General features: G+C 41.7%; 1 protein-coding gene across 1 annotated transcript; it reads left to right on the top strand.

Moving 5' to 3' along the window:
* The first annotated feature begins 431 nt into the window (after window positions 1–431).
* Window positions 432–10885, top strand: LOC125508930 (DNA-directed RNA polymerase 1B, mitochondrial). The gene is made up of 19 exons (XM_048673739.2): window positions 432–1399; window positions 2367–2582; window positions 2668–2801; window positions 2997–3060; window positions 3165–3223; window positions 3560–3677; window positions 3901–4014; window positions 4107–4238; window positions 4319–4735; window positions 5946–5996; window positions 6116–6186; window positions 6652–6736; window positions 7612–7764; window positions 7865–7939; window positions 8759–8848; window positions 8965–9012; window positions 9333–9447; window positions 9549–9652; window positions 10114–10885. The coding sequence occupies exons 1-19, from the start codon at window positions 545–547 to the stop codon at window positions 10222–10224; spliced, it is 3012 nt and encodes a 1003-aa protein (XP_048529696.1). The 5' UTR covers window positions 432–544; the 3' UTR covers window positions 10225–10885.
* The last annotated feature ends 1753 nt before the right edge of the window (window positions 10886–12638 follow it).

Genomic DNA, 12638 nt, shown 5'->3' with positions numbered 1-12638 from the left:
ATCTATGTATTACGACCGTGCTCCCCAGTCAACACAGAAGGCTTTGATGGTGAAGGGACAGACGACGGGAGGGTTGTAGAAGGATCACCACGGCGTGGGAGTCCCTGGAAGACACGATCAACGTGAGCGACGACTGCACAGGCTAGCGACGGACGTACCCCAGACGAGATCGATCGCCTCCTAAATCATCCTTCTGCGATTTACACTAACCGTCACGGCGTCACCTAAGGGTCGTTGTTTGAAACTTTAGTACATACTTGGACATGGGTATTTTTTTTAAGACAAACTTGGACATGAGTTGAAGTGCGATGAAGCACAATGGGCTTGAAAGGCGTGGCAAAAAATTGCGTGAGGTAAAAGGAAGCGAGAAACGATCTCCATCCCTAAAACCCAAATCAACCGCGCACGAAGGTGCCAGGGTTTAAGCCCAGCCCCAAGTCGGCGTGCCCCCTCGCCCAACCCCCCCATTCCCTCCTGCGTTGGCGGCGGCGCCACATCCCCCATTCCCCATGTCCTCCCATCCCTTCCCCGCCGCCTCCAGTTGATGCTCTCCGCCCCAACTCCGGCCGCCGAGACAGCCATCTGCCCGCCGTCGCCGCCGCCTCCTCCTCCCGTCCTCCTACCCACCAAAGCCCCAGCCCTCATGTGGCGCCGCCTACCCTCCCGCCGCCTCGCCTCCGCCCTCCTCTCCGCCTCCGCGCCGCAGCTCCCCCCTCCTCCTCTCCACCGCCTACTGCTTCCAGCCCCCGCTGCTGCCCCCGGAATCCTCCCTCCGGCGCGCCTCCTGTGGGGGCAGCCACCCTCGCGATTCGCGTCGTCCTCCGCTGCGGCCGCCGAGGCCGTCTCCTCCGAGGAGGTGGACGAGCCGCACCACGCGCCCGAGGAGATTGTCCGCTTGGGCCCCAATACAAAGCTGCCTGTGGCCGAGGCTGCAGCTGCAGGTCAGGCGGGGAAGAAGGAGCGGAGGAGGGGGCGCGGGCAGGGGAGGCAGCTGGCAGAGTTGGCGGCGGAGCATGGCATTGGATACTCCAAGTACGTCTCACTGCGCCAGCGGCAAATCCGGATCGAGACCGAGGCGTGGGAGCAGGCGGCTAAGGAGTACCGCGAGCTGCTCGCCGACATGTGCGAGCATAAGCTGGCGCCCAACCTGCCCTATGTCAAGTCACTCTTCCTTGGCTGGTTTGAGCCACTGAGGGACCAGATCATCGCTGAGCAGGAGCTTGTCAGCGAGCGTGGGACACGCGCCTCCCACGCCCCGTATTTTAACATGCTTCCCGCCGACATGATGGCCGTTATCACCATGCACAAGCTCATGGGGCTGCTTATGACTGGCAGTGGCGATGGAAGCGTCCGTGTGATCCAGGCCGCTTGCCAGATTGGTGAAGCAGTTGAGCATGAGGTGTGTTGGCTCGTGGGTGGCACTTGAGCTTCTTTTTTTCCAGTTGTGCAGTTGCACACCGAAATGGTTGCCACATCAAAATGAATTAGCAGTGGTGGTTCTTACTAATCTCAAGTGACCACTAGGTTGACACTGCTGGTGGTTGAGATCATTGATTTTTTATCAATTAAGGTCGAAAAATGACGTTTTTAGTAATAGCTTCTCTTAGATTTATAATAATTTAGTGCTATGGACCATTATTCATTAGAGGGTGTGACATGATTGAAATTACCAATTTATGTTTTCATTCGTATAGGTATGGCATTATGTAAGGCTGAATATATTCTCTGATGAACTCTGGGTTATTGAAACACTGTAGGTTAGGTACGTCTGGAGCTAAAATACATTTAAGTGATATTAATATTTCGTTACATTTGAAAGTAAGGTACCCTTTGAAGAGATTATGTAAATGTAGTTGAAATGGGTCAAAATATATACATGACTTGATTGACTAAAGGCCTACTCATGAGCCTTGGAATGATTTAAGGTTAGGCATCATTACTGTTATTGGTAGTGGTTTGACATGTCGTAACAGAAAACTGCACTTATCTTTGTTTTTCTTCTCTAACTGGGAACGGTGTATGTGCTTTCCTGATGTCAAGTATTTTTCTGGAACGTCAATAATCTAACTGTTACATGTATTCCCTTTATATCCACCATTCTAAGTATAAATTTTGAACTATTTTCGTACATATGTTTGACATTGTGCCATAAAAGAGGTGCCTTTATTTCTTGGGGACGGAAAGGGATACCTTTGTCAGCTGCTATTTCCTTGCATATCTTTGGCGTTTCCATTGATTTTCAGTCAATTGTTAACCTGGCATTTATTTCTTTTGTTGCACCAGTTATGGTGACAACGGTTAATGGGATACGTTAGTATACATTGCTAACGAGTAATTGTAATGTTTTTCCTCTTTTCCTTGACCAGGTTCGAATCCACAAATTTCTAGAGAAGACAAAGAAAAAGAACACTAAAGAAGTAGATAAAGTAGTAGAAGCAGTGGATGCAGATATTGCCAAAGAACAAGAGCGTTTACGAAAGAAAGTCACTGATCTGATGAAAAAGCAGAAGATACGGCAAGTCAGGCATTTAGTGAAGAAGCAAGATAGCACCAGGCCATGGGGTCAAGATGCTCATGCAAAAGTATGCACCTTTTTAATTATTCGGTGATATATGTTTTACTTCTTCAACTAATGACATATTTATATTATCTTTTGCCGTTTTGTAGGTTGGCAGCCGTTTGATTGAGCTATTTATTGAAACGGCCCATATACAACCACCTGCTAGTCAGTCTGGAGATAGTACACCTGAAATCCGACCTGCTTTCACACATGAAATGAGAACTGTGGCAAGAGAACAACAGTAATCATGTCAACTCTTACTTAATAGTCCCTCCGTCCCAAAATAAGTGTCGCTGACTTTGTACAACTTTGTACTAAAGCTGTACTAAATCTAACGACACTTATTTTGTGACGTAGGGAGTACCTTCTTACCCCCCCCAAAAAAACGCTTCTCTGTTCTAACTTATGCTTTCTTTCACGCCTTGTACTTAAATAGGAAAAGTCGACGATATGGTGTGATCAAGTGCGATCCACTGGTTCGGCAAGGCCTGGATAGAACAGTGAGTCACTGAGTTGTTCCTTCTGTCACACGTGCAATGATTTTCTTCATCAGAACATTCTTTCCAGAATATTGCATTCCCTGATCCTTCCTTTCCTGTGACAGGCAAAGCATATGGTCATACCTTACATGCCCATGTTGATTCCGCCGATCAATTGGACTGGGTTGGTACTGCTTATCCATGTTCCTCACAATTATTTGCATATATGTTGCTAGATAGCTTGGCTGTTCTTCAAGTGTGTTAGGTTACATCATAGTAGCTGTGTGTAATCACAAATCTGAATGGTCCCCTTCTCGATTATTTCAGTGTGTTGTGGTTCATAAGAGTGGATGCTGCTCTGTTGGATTATTACTAATATAATGGTTCCGAGTAGCAAAATTATCCCTAATTTTGAGTACATCATGCCTGGAAGTTACTAGTGGCACCCATGTTATCCCTAATTTTGAGTAGCAAAGTTATCCCAGTAAATGCTATGGGAACTAACTAATAGCAATTTCAGATATGACAAGGGTGCACATTTATTTTTGCCATCCTACGTGATGCGCACCCATGGAGCTAGGCAACAAAGGGAGGCTGTAAAAAAGGCTCCAAAGGAACAGATGCAAACAATTTTTGAGGTATTATTTTGCCTCATGTTTATATCATCTTTGCAGATTAGATGGATAGTTATGATTGAAATACGTTTTCAAGATCACATGCATGGATCTCTTTTTAGCACACTTGATGCAGATAGCTGTTCCTCTTGTTAATATGCTGTTTGCACATTGGCATGCTGATGGCTGTTCTTGCTAAGCATCTTTGTCTATGTGATATAATCGTTTGATGCCTTCTTGGTTTCAGGCCTTAGATAATCTTGGGAGCACCAAGTGGAGGGTCAACAAAAAAGTTCTTAGTATTGTTGACAGAATTTGGTCCAGTGGTGGCCGACTTGCTGACTTGGTTGATCGTGCTGACGTGAGTTGCCATCTTTTTGTCTCTGGATTTCATCTTATGAAGACTATGGCATTCTTGTTTTATATGCTAACTTTTCTTTTCATGTACTGTAGGTTTCCCTACCGGAGAAGCCTGACACTGAAGATGAAGCTGAGCTGAAGAAGTGGAGGTGGAGCATGAGGTCAGCCAAGAAGGAAAACAGTGAAAGGCATTCTCAGAGATGTGATGTTGAGCTTAAACTTGCCGTAAGCGACTATAAGGGTTCTAGTCGGACATCATTTACTCAATTTTTACTCTTCATCTAATGTACCCTTGTTGGTAACAGGTAGCTCGCAAAATGAAGGAAGAAGCGGGGTTTTACTATCCACACAACCTTGATTTTAGAGGCCGTGCTTACCCAATGCATCCTTACCTGAATCACTTGGGTTCAGATCTTTGTCGTGGAGTGTTGGAGTTTTCTGAAGGTCGACCACTTGGTGAATCAGGCTTGCGCTGGCTGAAGATACACCTAGCAAATTTATATGGTGGAGGTGTAGACAAGTTATCATACGATGGCCGGATTGCATTTACTGAGAATCACCTGGATGACATATTTGACTCAGCTAATAGGCCTCTTGAAGGCAAGCGATGGTGGCTTGAGGCAGAGGATCCATTCCAATGCCTGGCAGTTTGCATGGATCTTAATGAAGCTTTAAGAAGCCCCTCTCCAGAAACAGTGATCTCACATATTCCTGTGCACCAGGTACTGATATTTTGTCCATGGTATATCATTTTTCTTCTAATAATCTCATTTATTTCCTGCAATAATTGTCATGTTTAGTTAAGTTTTCCGTGTAGCTTTGCTAGGCTAGGAAAAATTAGCCATGTTTGTTTCTCGTGCCTTGAAGTATAAGACAACAGCATGCTTTGACAGCTTCCAGAAAAGTATAACTAATTCCAAACATATTTGTAGTTTGATCTATTTTTGGGCATTGCCTGACAAAATGATGTATAAATAAACCTTGAATACATTGTTTATCTCGAGGGCAAGGAATTTCTTGTGCATATGAGCTAGTTTTCTTGGCAAGATCTGCGCAAATAAACATTCTGAAGTTCTGCTAAACATGTCATGGGCTCATGGCATAGCAGCAGCTGCATTGAGTATAGGAAGGACATGCAAGTTCAGTCCAAAGAAGGACGTACCTATTTGTTGAGAGTTTGGTTCTGTTTTGATAGAAAATGCTTTACTTGAAGTTGTAATATGTTAGGATTGAGTTATTTGATTTATTTAGGCACTTTGTCTCAAACAGGGAAGGTAATCTCTTAAAAAACAAGCAAAAATGAACCAAACTACTAATACATTTGGATGTAATATTGGGAGCCAATGGCGTTTAAAATGGTACACAGCTGTTAGCATTAACTTCAGCCGTCTGTGTTCATTTTGATTACATAATGTTGTAACAATAAAAATATATACTTTATAGGAGATCTAAAATATGATTAGTAGCATGGACACGGATTATGAGCTTTCCTGAAGAAAAAACCGAACATTATTTTTAAGTTTGAATAGAAAATCCAGAAAAAGCATAAATTTACATGTGGCATATACTCTGTGCTTGTATTTTGTTTTGGTGAGAAACATTTTCATTTGTGTTCTGCAGAGAATGAAGAGAAACATGCCTGTCTACCATTTTCTTTTGTAGCTGCACAAAATGCATATTTTTTGTACAATCTTTTGTAACTGCGCATAGTATTCACACATGCACATGTGTGTTCTCCTTTCAGAAATTTTTGAAATGTTATGTGTGCTATATGTTGTAATATGTAACTAAAACATTAAACATTTACGCAAGAGTATCTGGTGCTGTTGCTAAACCATGTAATTGCCCACCTAACCTTGTATAGTAAGTCTAGGTGTTCCGTTATGTGCTTATGCTGGAGCAGAATTATGATAATTATGTTTTCTTTTTCAGGATGGTTCTTGTAATGGCCTGCAGCACTATGCAGCTCTTGGAAGGGATAAGGTCAGTTCATATTTTTATTAATTACGCTGTTGCTTTATCAACGTTCTTTTTTGGCATGGGGAATATTTAATATTTGGCCAGTGCAGTATGTAATTATTTCTTTCATCAATTTCATGCAGCTGGGTGCAGTTGCTGTTAACTTAGTTTCCGGGGAGAAACCTGCAGATGTTTACTCTGGAATAGCTGCCAGGTAGAGGTCATTCTGTCTTGAACGTAGTGTCGATGGGCAGACTCAACATTCCTTTTTAACTTCAGCCTATCTAGTTACTGAGCAATCTTATTCCGATGACTTATAATTCACAGCAATTGTGGTCCGAAAAATTTACTTTCTCATAAAAGTACCAGTCGTGGATGGAGTCAAACTTCAAAGTACCTATATATGCTCATATTTATACGCGTTCCTGAAATGAATTTGGGTAGGCAACAGATTGGATACAAATTCAAACAAGCTTAAACTGTCAGTTCATGTGTGTATTTATGAAATTATTGGGTCCTGCTTGGTATCTTTAATATCGCAGTGCCTTGTCAACAAGCCATTTAACTGTTCAGATCTAGATTTAAGTCAGGGTCCAATTTATCCATCTTGACATGTGCCTGGTGTAATATCTTCTTCAACTTGTGATCTGGAGTTACATTTTTAGTACTTGTGATCCAGGGTGGTGGAAATTATGAAGAGAGATGCACAAAAAGATCCAGCTAAAGATGCTGATGCAGCACGTGCTCGTTTGTTAGTTGATCAGGTGTTGTTTTTTAGCCAGTCTTTATAAATATTCTTTTACCTTGTATGATGAAAATACTGTGTTCAAGATTGTTTTTTATGTGATCGACTCTCTACCTCCAAGTTATACATACCTGTACCAAAGCTGAGACCTGGTAAAAATCTACAGCTGATGTTATGCTAAAATCAGCAGTTCTACCTAGAGTTACAATATTTTCTGTAACATTTACCAGTCTAGCTATCTGTGATAACGTACTAAAAGCCTAACCAATTGAAGAGTAACATATTCTTTAAAATGTTAGAGCAACGCCTACTTTTTCTCAGCATAGCACAAATTGTAAAATCATGTGGAAACTCCTGGGATTAGTACAAACCTAGCTCAGTTATTATGCTATACTCCCTCCGTCCTTCAAAGAGTGTACTTCCAACTTTCTTGGAAAGTCAAACTTTTTAATGTTTGACTGTATTTATACAATAATACACAAATATTTATGCCGTCAAATTAGTAGCATTCGATTCATGATATAATATATTTTCATCATATATCTATTTGGTTTCACAAATATTGATATATTTTTGCACAAACTCGGTCAAACTTTCAAATAGGTTGACTCTCCAACAAAGTTGGAAGTACACTCTTTCAAGGACGGAGGGAGTAGATGAAGTTTATTTGAAACATCACTTTAGAAAGCACATATATATTGAGTTGGTATATAAGGATGCTGACTAATTGGGCTGTCATAAGATTAATGTTTACCTAATGTGCTGAATAAAGTTTGTGTTAGCTATTTTACATGATTTGATTTCTGTAATTGCTTTTAGTTGATATCTCATAGACTCGCCAATAATACAGGTAAATTATGTAAAGTTTTATGTGCTTATTTGTGAAATATACAGGTGGATAGGAAATTGGTAAAACAAACAGTGATGACATCTGTCTATGGTGTGACTTACGTTGGAGCACGTGAACAAATAAAAAGAAGATTAAAGGAGAGGGGGGTCATTGCTGATGACTCGGAACTTTTTGGTGCATCATGCTATGCTGCTAAGGTGGAATGCTTTATTCATTGAAGTTTTTGTTTCTTCATCTAACATGTACACCTTGAACTGAACCACCTTCTTTTTGTTTCTTCTTTTCAATTCTGGATAGGTCACGCTGACAGCACTTGGTGAGATGTTCGAAGCTGCTCGTAGTATCATGACCTGGCTAGGAGACTGTGCCAAGGTATCATCTGCAGCATCATGTCTGTTCTGTCTGAATAGCGTGCGATCCACTTCAATATCATTTTTTATCTGCTTCAAAGTACGAGTATTATACTGCTATTTTTGTTTGGCAATCATGGATTTGCTATTGAATGAAGCTCCAAAATGTGATCTGTTGTCTTGTGGTTTAATTTCTATAAGAAAATAGTTAGTAATTATGAATTTCTTCCTTTTCAATTTTTTGGGGGCATGCTAAAAAGAAAACATTGGCTGGGTATCTTAAACTTTGTTTTCGTTGGCATCCTGTGAGTGCCCCAACAGATAGAATGTTCCTTTTTTTTGTCTATACTCATGTAACTCATTACAGAGGTACGTATCCTTCGTTACAAAGAGCCAGTTTGTGGTTGCAGTGCTTTTCTATTCAGTGCTGTATTTTGTGAGTTAGGGGAGTCTTAACCAATTTTCGTAGGATTATACTGTTTTATATCTGAATAAATGATGCTGTCAGCTAACTACAAGCCCACCACACTTATTAACGGAAATAAACGAGTGCTTTCAGAAAGGCAGCGCCATGCACAGCGGAGACTGAGAAGGAAAACTTAAAATGAAAAATAAGAAAAATAAGATCAAATAAAACCTCAAATACTATCATAACTATTGACCTACAACTTGAGATTACATCTGAAGATTAAGTACTGTTTGTCGAGGCAAACTCCTAAGGCCATCTTTTAGTTACATTCTTCCTTCATAGTCATGCTGTCCTGCCTTGTCCTTTTGAATTCTGTTCCTAAATAGATTGGCCTTTATAACCATGGCTATTGAGCAGTGGCTTGTATGACAGGTTATAGCTTGTGAAAATGAACCTGTGAGATGGACGACCCCTCTGGGACTTCCAGTTGTTCAACCATATCGCAAACTAGGGAGGCATCTTGTACGTATTTCAGTATAATTGTTTCCTCACTTTCTCTTGATTACTGCCGCCACATTTTTTTAAGAGGAATTTAACATGTGCATAACAATGCGATATTCTTGATGTTCTCCTTGTAGATTAAAACTTCGTTACAAGTCCTGACCCTTCAACGAGAAACCGACAAGGTATGCCCTCTTTACATGGATATATGTTGAGTGCATCTTATTGACAATGGGGTATTGACTGCTGATCAGTTTCATGCCACTGGCTGCTGAATGGTAGTTGGGCAGGAAGTGGGTAATTGAATTTTGCTTGCATACTTGTGCGTCACATTGTTTCGCTGAACATATTTTCCTCATCGCAGCACTGCCACTGCATCACATTGTTTCGCTGAACATATTTTCCTCATCACAGCGCTGCCACTGTTATAATGTACCATCAACCATACGTTTCGAATCTGATAGATCTGTTGAGTATACTAATTGAACGTGTATCTTTCGACCAGGTTATGGTGAAGCGGCAGAGGACAGCTTTCCCTCCAAACTTTGTACACTCCCTTGATGGCTCTCATATGATGATGACTGCTGTTGCTTGCAAAAAGCAAGGCCTATATTTTGCAGGTCGGTATTCTCTTTACTATCTGCCAGAGTATTTGTGGGGATACTTGGCTGCGTCTGTGTATTTTACTATTAGCATTTATGTATATTTAAAATCAATGCAGGAGTTCATGATTCATATTGGACCCACGCTTGTGATGTTGATACAATGAACAAGATACTTCGGGAAAAGTTTGTGGAACTGTATGATGCGCCTATTTTAGAAAATGTATGTATTTTGTCATCTCAGTTATTTGCATGCATATTTTTGGCATGTATTTGCACATGTATTTGACAATCACTCTTTCTCGTGCGATATATTTTTATTTGAAAGTTGCAGCATATGCTTTTTCTCCTGTACTTATTACAACATTCTTAGTTTCGTGATGTGTTTGATTTTGCCTGGTGATTGTTGAGTACACTTAGAAGTGTTTCCCTTGTCCACCGGTGCTTCTAAAGTTGAGCGTGCATGCATTTAATAGCTATAACCTAAACCACTGTCTATTGTTGTTATTTATTGATTTATATCCTCTTTGTCTGCATAATTTGCTGTTGTGCTCTGTTTCCATGCTTTACCATAGCACATGAGCTTGCTGTTCTATGTGTTATTTTCGTAATTGTTCAATAACAAATGTCATAACTCATGACAGACTATGCATTCAGTTTGTTAACACAGTATATTTGATGCAGCTCTTGGAGAGCTTTGAGACATCTTTCCCTAAATTAAAATTCCCACCGTTGCCAGAGAGGGGAAATTTTGATATGAAGGATGTCCTCCAGTCTACGTATTTCTTCAACTAGCATGATTGCAGCGGGCATATTGTCCTATTTTTCGCTCAGCTGCCCAGCTGCGGCCCTGCACAAATCTCAAGTTCCGTCGAAGTACATGAGTGACTGACTCAGATGATGAAGCTAATTCTTTTGCTGATTGACCTGCCAACCTGTGGACAACTCGCATGAAGATAATCCCACAAGACTGGATTTACAGATGTACACAGAAGATGCTCTTGCTTTGCTGCAGAATTTCATGGTTTCAACATCGCCAGCCATAAGCAAGGTGCATTACTACTGCCAAGGAGCTGGCAATAAACAGAGCTGGCCTGGAGGAGATTGAAGAAAGTGACAGTCAAAATAAGTGGAAACCATGACCAAGAAGCACTTGCTGCGGAGCTTTTTTCCGAGTTTGTGATAATAGTGTAGTTTTTATCTGTGCCCGTTTTCCCCCTTTCTTAAGGCTCACGCGTAGCACGCTCACTCGCAAATCACCAGTTTCCTGTAAATGTAATTATATGTAATTTTTGGCCTCTTCCCTAACCTATCATTTTTTCTCTTGTTTTACTTAATTTATAGTGGGGAATCTGATGGGTGCAAAACAATACTCTCGACAATTGATTCATATCATCACTGTGGTTGTAAGATATTATTCTATAGTAATAAAGTGAAATAGTCGTTTTCCTCTTTATTTCAGGTGGGTTTTGGAGCTGGTCTCACCCCCTTTCTATCTGTGATATTGATGCCATGCGTTTTCAACTGTTTGGACGTTTCAAGTTCAAGTTTTAGTATTACTGATTGGACTGGTATGGCATCGACCACGTCTTGGCACTGTTATGATGATGTGGTTGAAGGAGAAGGCAAGAAAAACACTCAAGTGGGAGGCAATGGTATATGATTTTTGAGCTAACACCTGCCTTATGAAAAATTAAGTTTGCCAACCTTCTTGTCAAGGTTTCACTGTCTCTATACGACGACGGGAGTATTGGTGAGCAAATAAATACATTGTAGTGATGGATGTTGTGGTCTAATACCACTAGATTAAAGGTGTAATGATGACTGGCGGGATCTTGATGTTTTTCATGGCACGAGACCTTTGGCAACAACATGCAAACATAGAGTCGCCGTAATGTGGCCTCCATATTTTTTTTACTTTTGTTTGTTCTTTTTTTTTCAATTGCTTCAAATTTGCAAGTCAATTTAAGGTACATCTAATTGAATCAAACCAGTTCAAATCATCATCAAACATGATAAACTTATATTAGTAGCCAAAAGTTTATGCAACTTGAAATGTCTGTTAAGCGACATTTTTAAAATATGCAATGCTATTCAACATTGCAACATATTACTAGCTACGGCACTGCCGCCGTCAATGCCTTATAGTCACCATCCTCCTTGTCGCGGCGGTGCGCCTCCTCTTCGAGTTGGAAGAACTGCAACACGAAGATGACTGGGTCCTTGGACTTTGGCCTAGGGACGACGAGGCCAGTGGAGTTGATGGGGACGATGTCGTTGACGTGTACGATGTCGCCTGAGGCGCCAGTTCAATGTTGCCCGCTGCCACTGTAGCCGGCAGAGGCCCCGTGTTCTCGTCACGGTAGCCACAACGAGAGAAGGAAGCGTTGGCTGCCACGACTAGTGCGCCGCGGGGGGAGTTTGCATCACGGTGCGCCATGTCTAGGACGGAAGGTTCAGCCAATAGGTTGCGTCCTTTCAACGCGATGACATTGCAGCGGAGAAGGGAGGAGACGATGAGAAGGCGAAGGCGGTGGCTGGGGTTTATGTGATGGGGATGCCTCACCGTCGAAGATGAAGCCACGTGGGGGCCATCCGAACGGCCACCTCGGGAATCTGAGGGAGCGGGTGCGCCACTAATGGGCGGGTAATTATCAGTCACGTCATTCCACTCACGGTGATTATCATGCGCTGTGGTGCGTGTATGGCCGGCACGCTGCTTAAATCCAGGCACCGACGCGAGGAAGAAGAAACTGAGACTCCCCTCCTGCCTGGACTTGGTTTCACTTGCTAGCATATGCTTAAAATCTGGCTATGTCAAAACATAGATGGAGTTTCCTCTATGATGTCGAGTTAGTTTCACTTGCGTGGCAAGGTAGAGGCAACAACTGGGTCAGTTGTAAGAGGGACCAAAGTTGACAAGGGAGGATGTCGTAAATAGAGATTCGAAGGTTTGGAATGTATCTAGAGATTTGGCTTTTGATAGGAACAAATGGTAGTTAGGTACCACAAGCTTAATTACTTTCCTATACTTAGTTTACTTGTATTTTCTTTCTTCTCTTTCGAGTTTCATAGATTTCTGTTGGGTTTCATTTCTACTCTTATTAGTTTGACCCTGAGATTTTTAAAAGATTTTTTTTAGGATTCTAGTCCTTCAATTTTCTCCCATGCAGGGTTGTTTAATTCGTAGGAATACAACTCGACCTTTT

Source organism: Triticum urartu, chromosome 5A (genome assembly GCF_056163025.1).
Source record: "Triticum urartu cultivar PI428250 chromosome 5A, HENAU_Tu73, whole genome shotgun sequence".
In the NCBI taxonomy this organism is placed as follows: domain Eukaryota; kingdom Viridiplantae; phylum Streptophyta; class Magnoliopsida; order Poales; family Poaceae; genus Triticum; species Triticum urartu.
The sequence above is the reverse complement of the archived record's forward strand: the minus strand, read 5'-3'. Positions and strand labels throughout refer to the sequence as shown.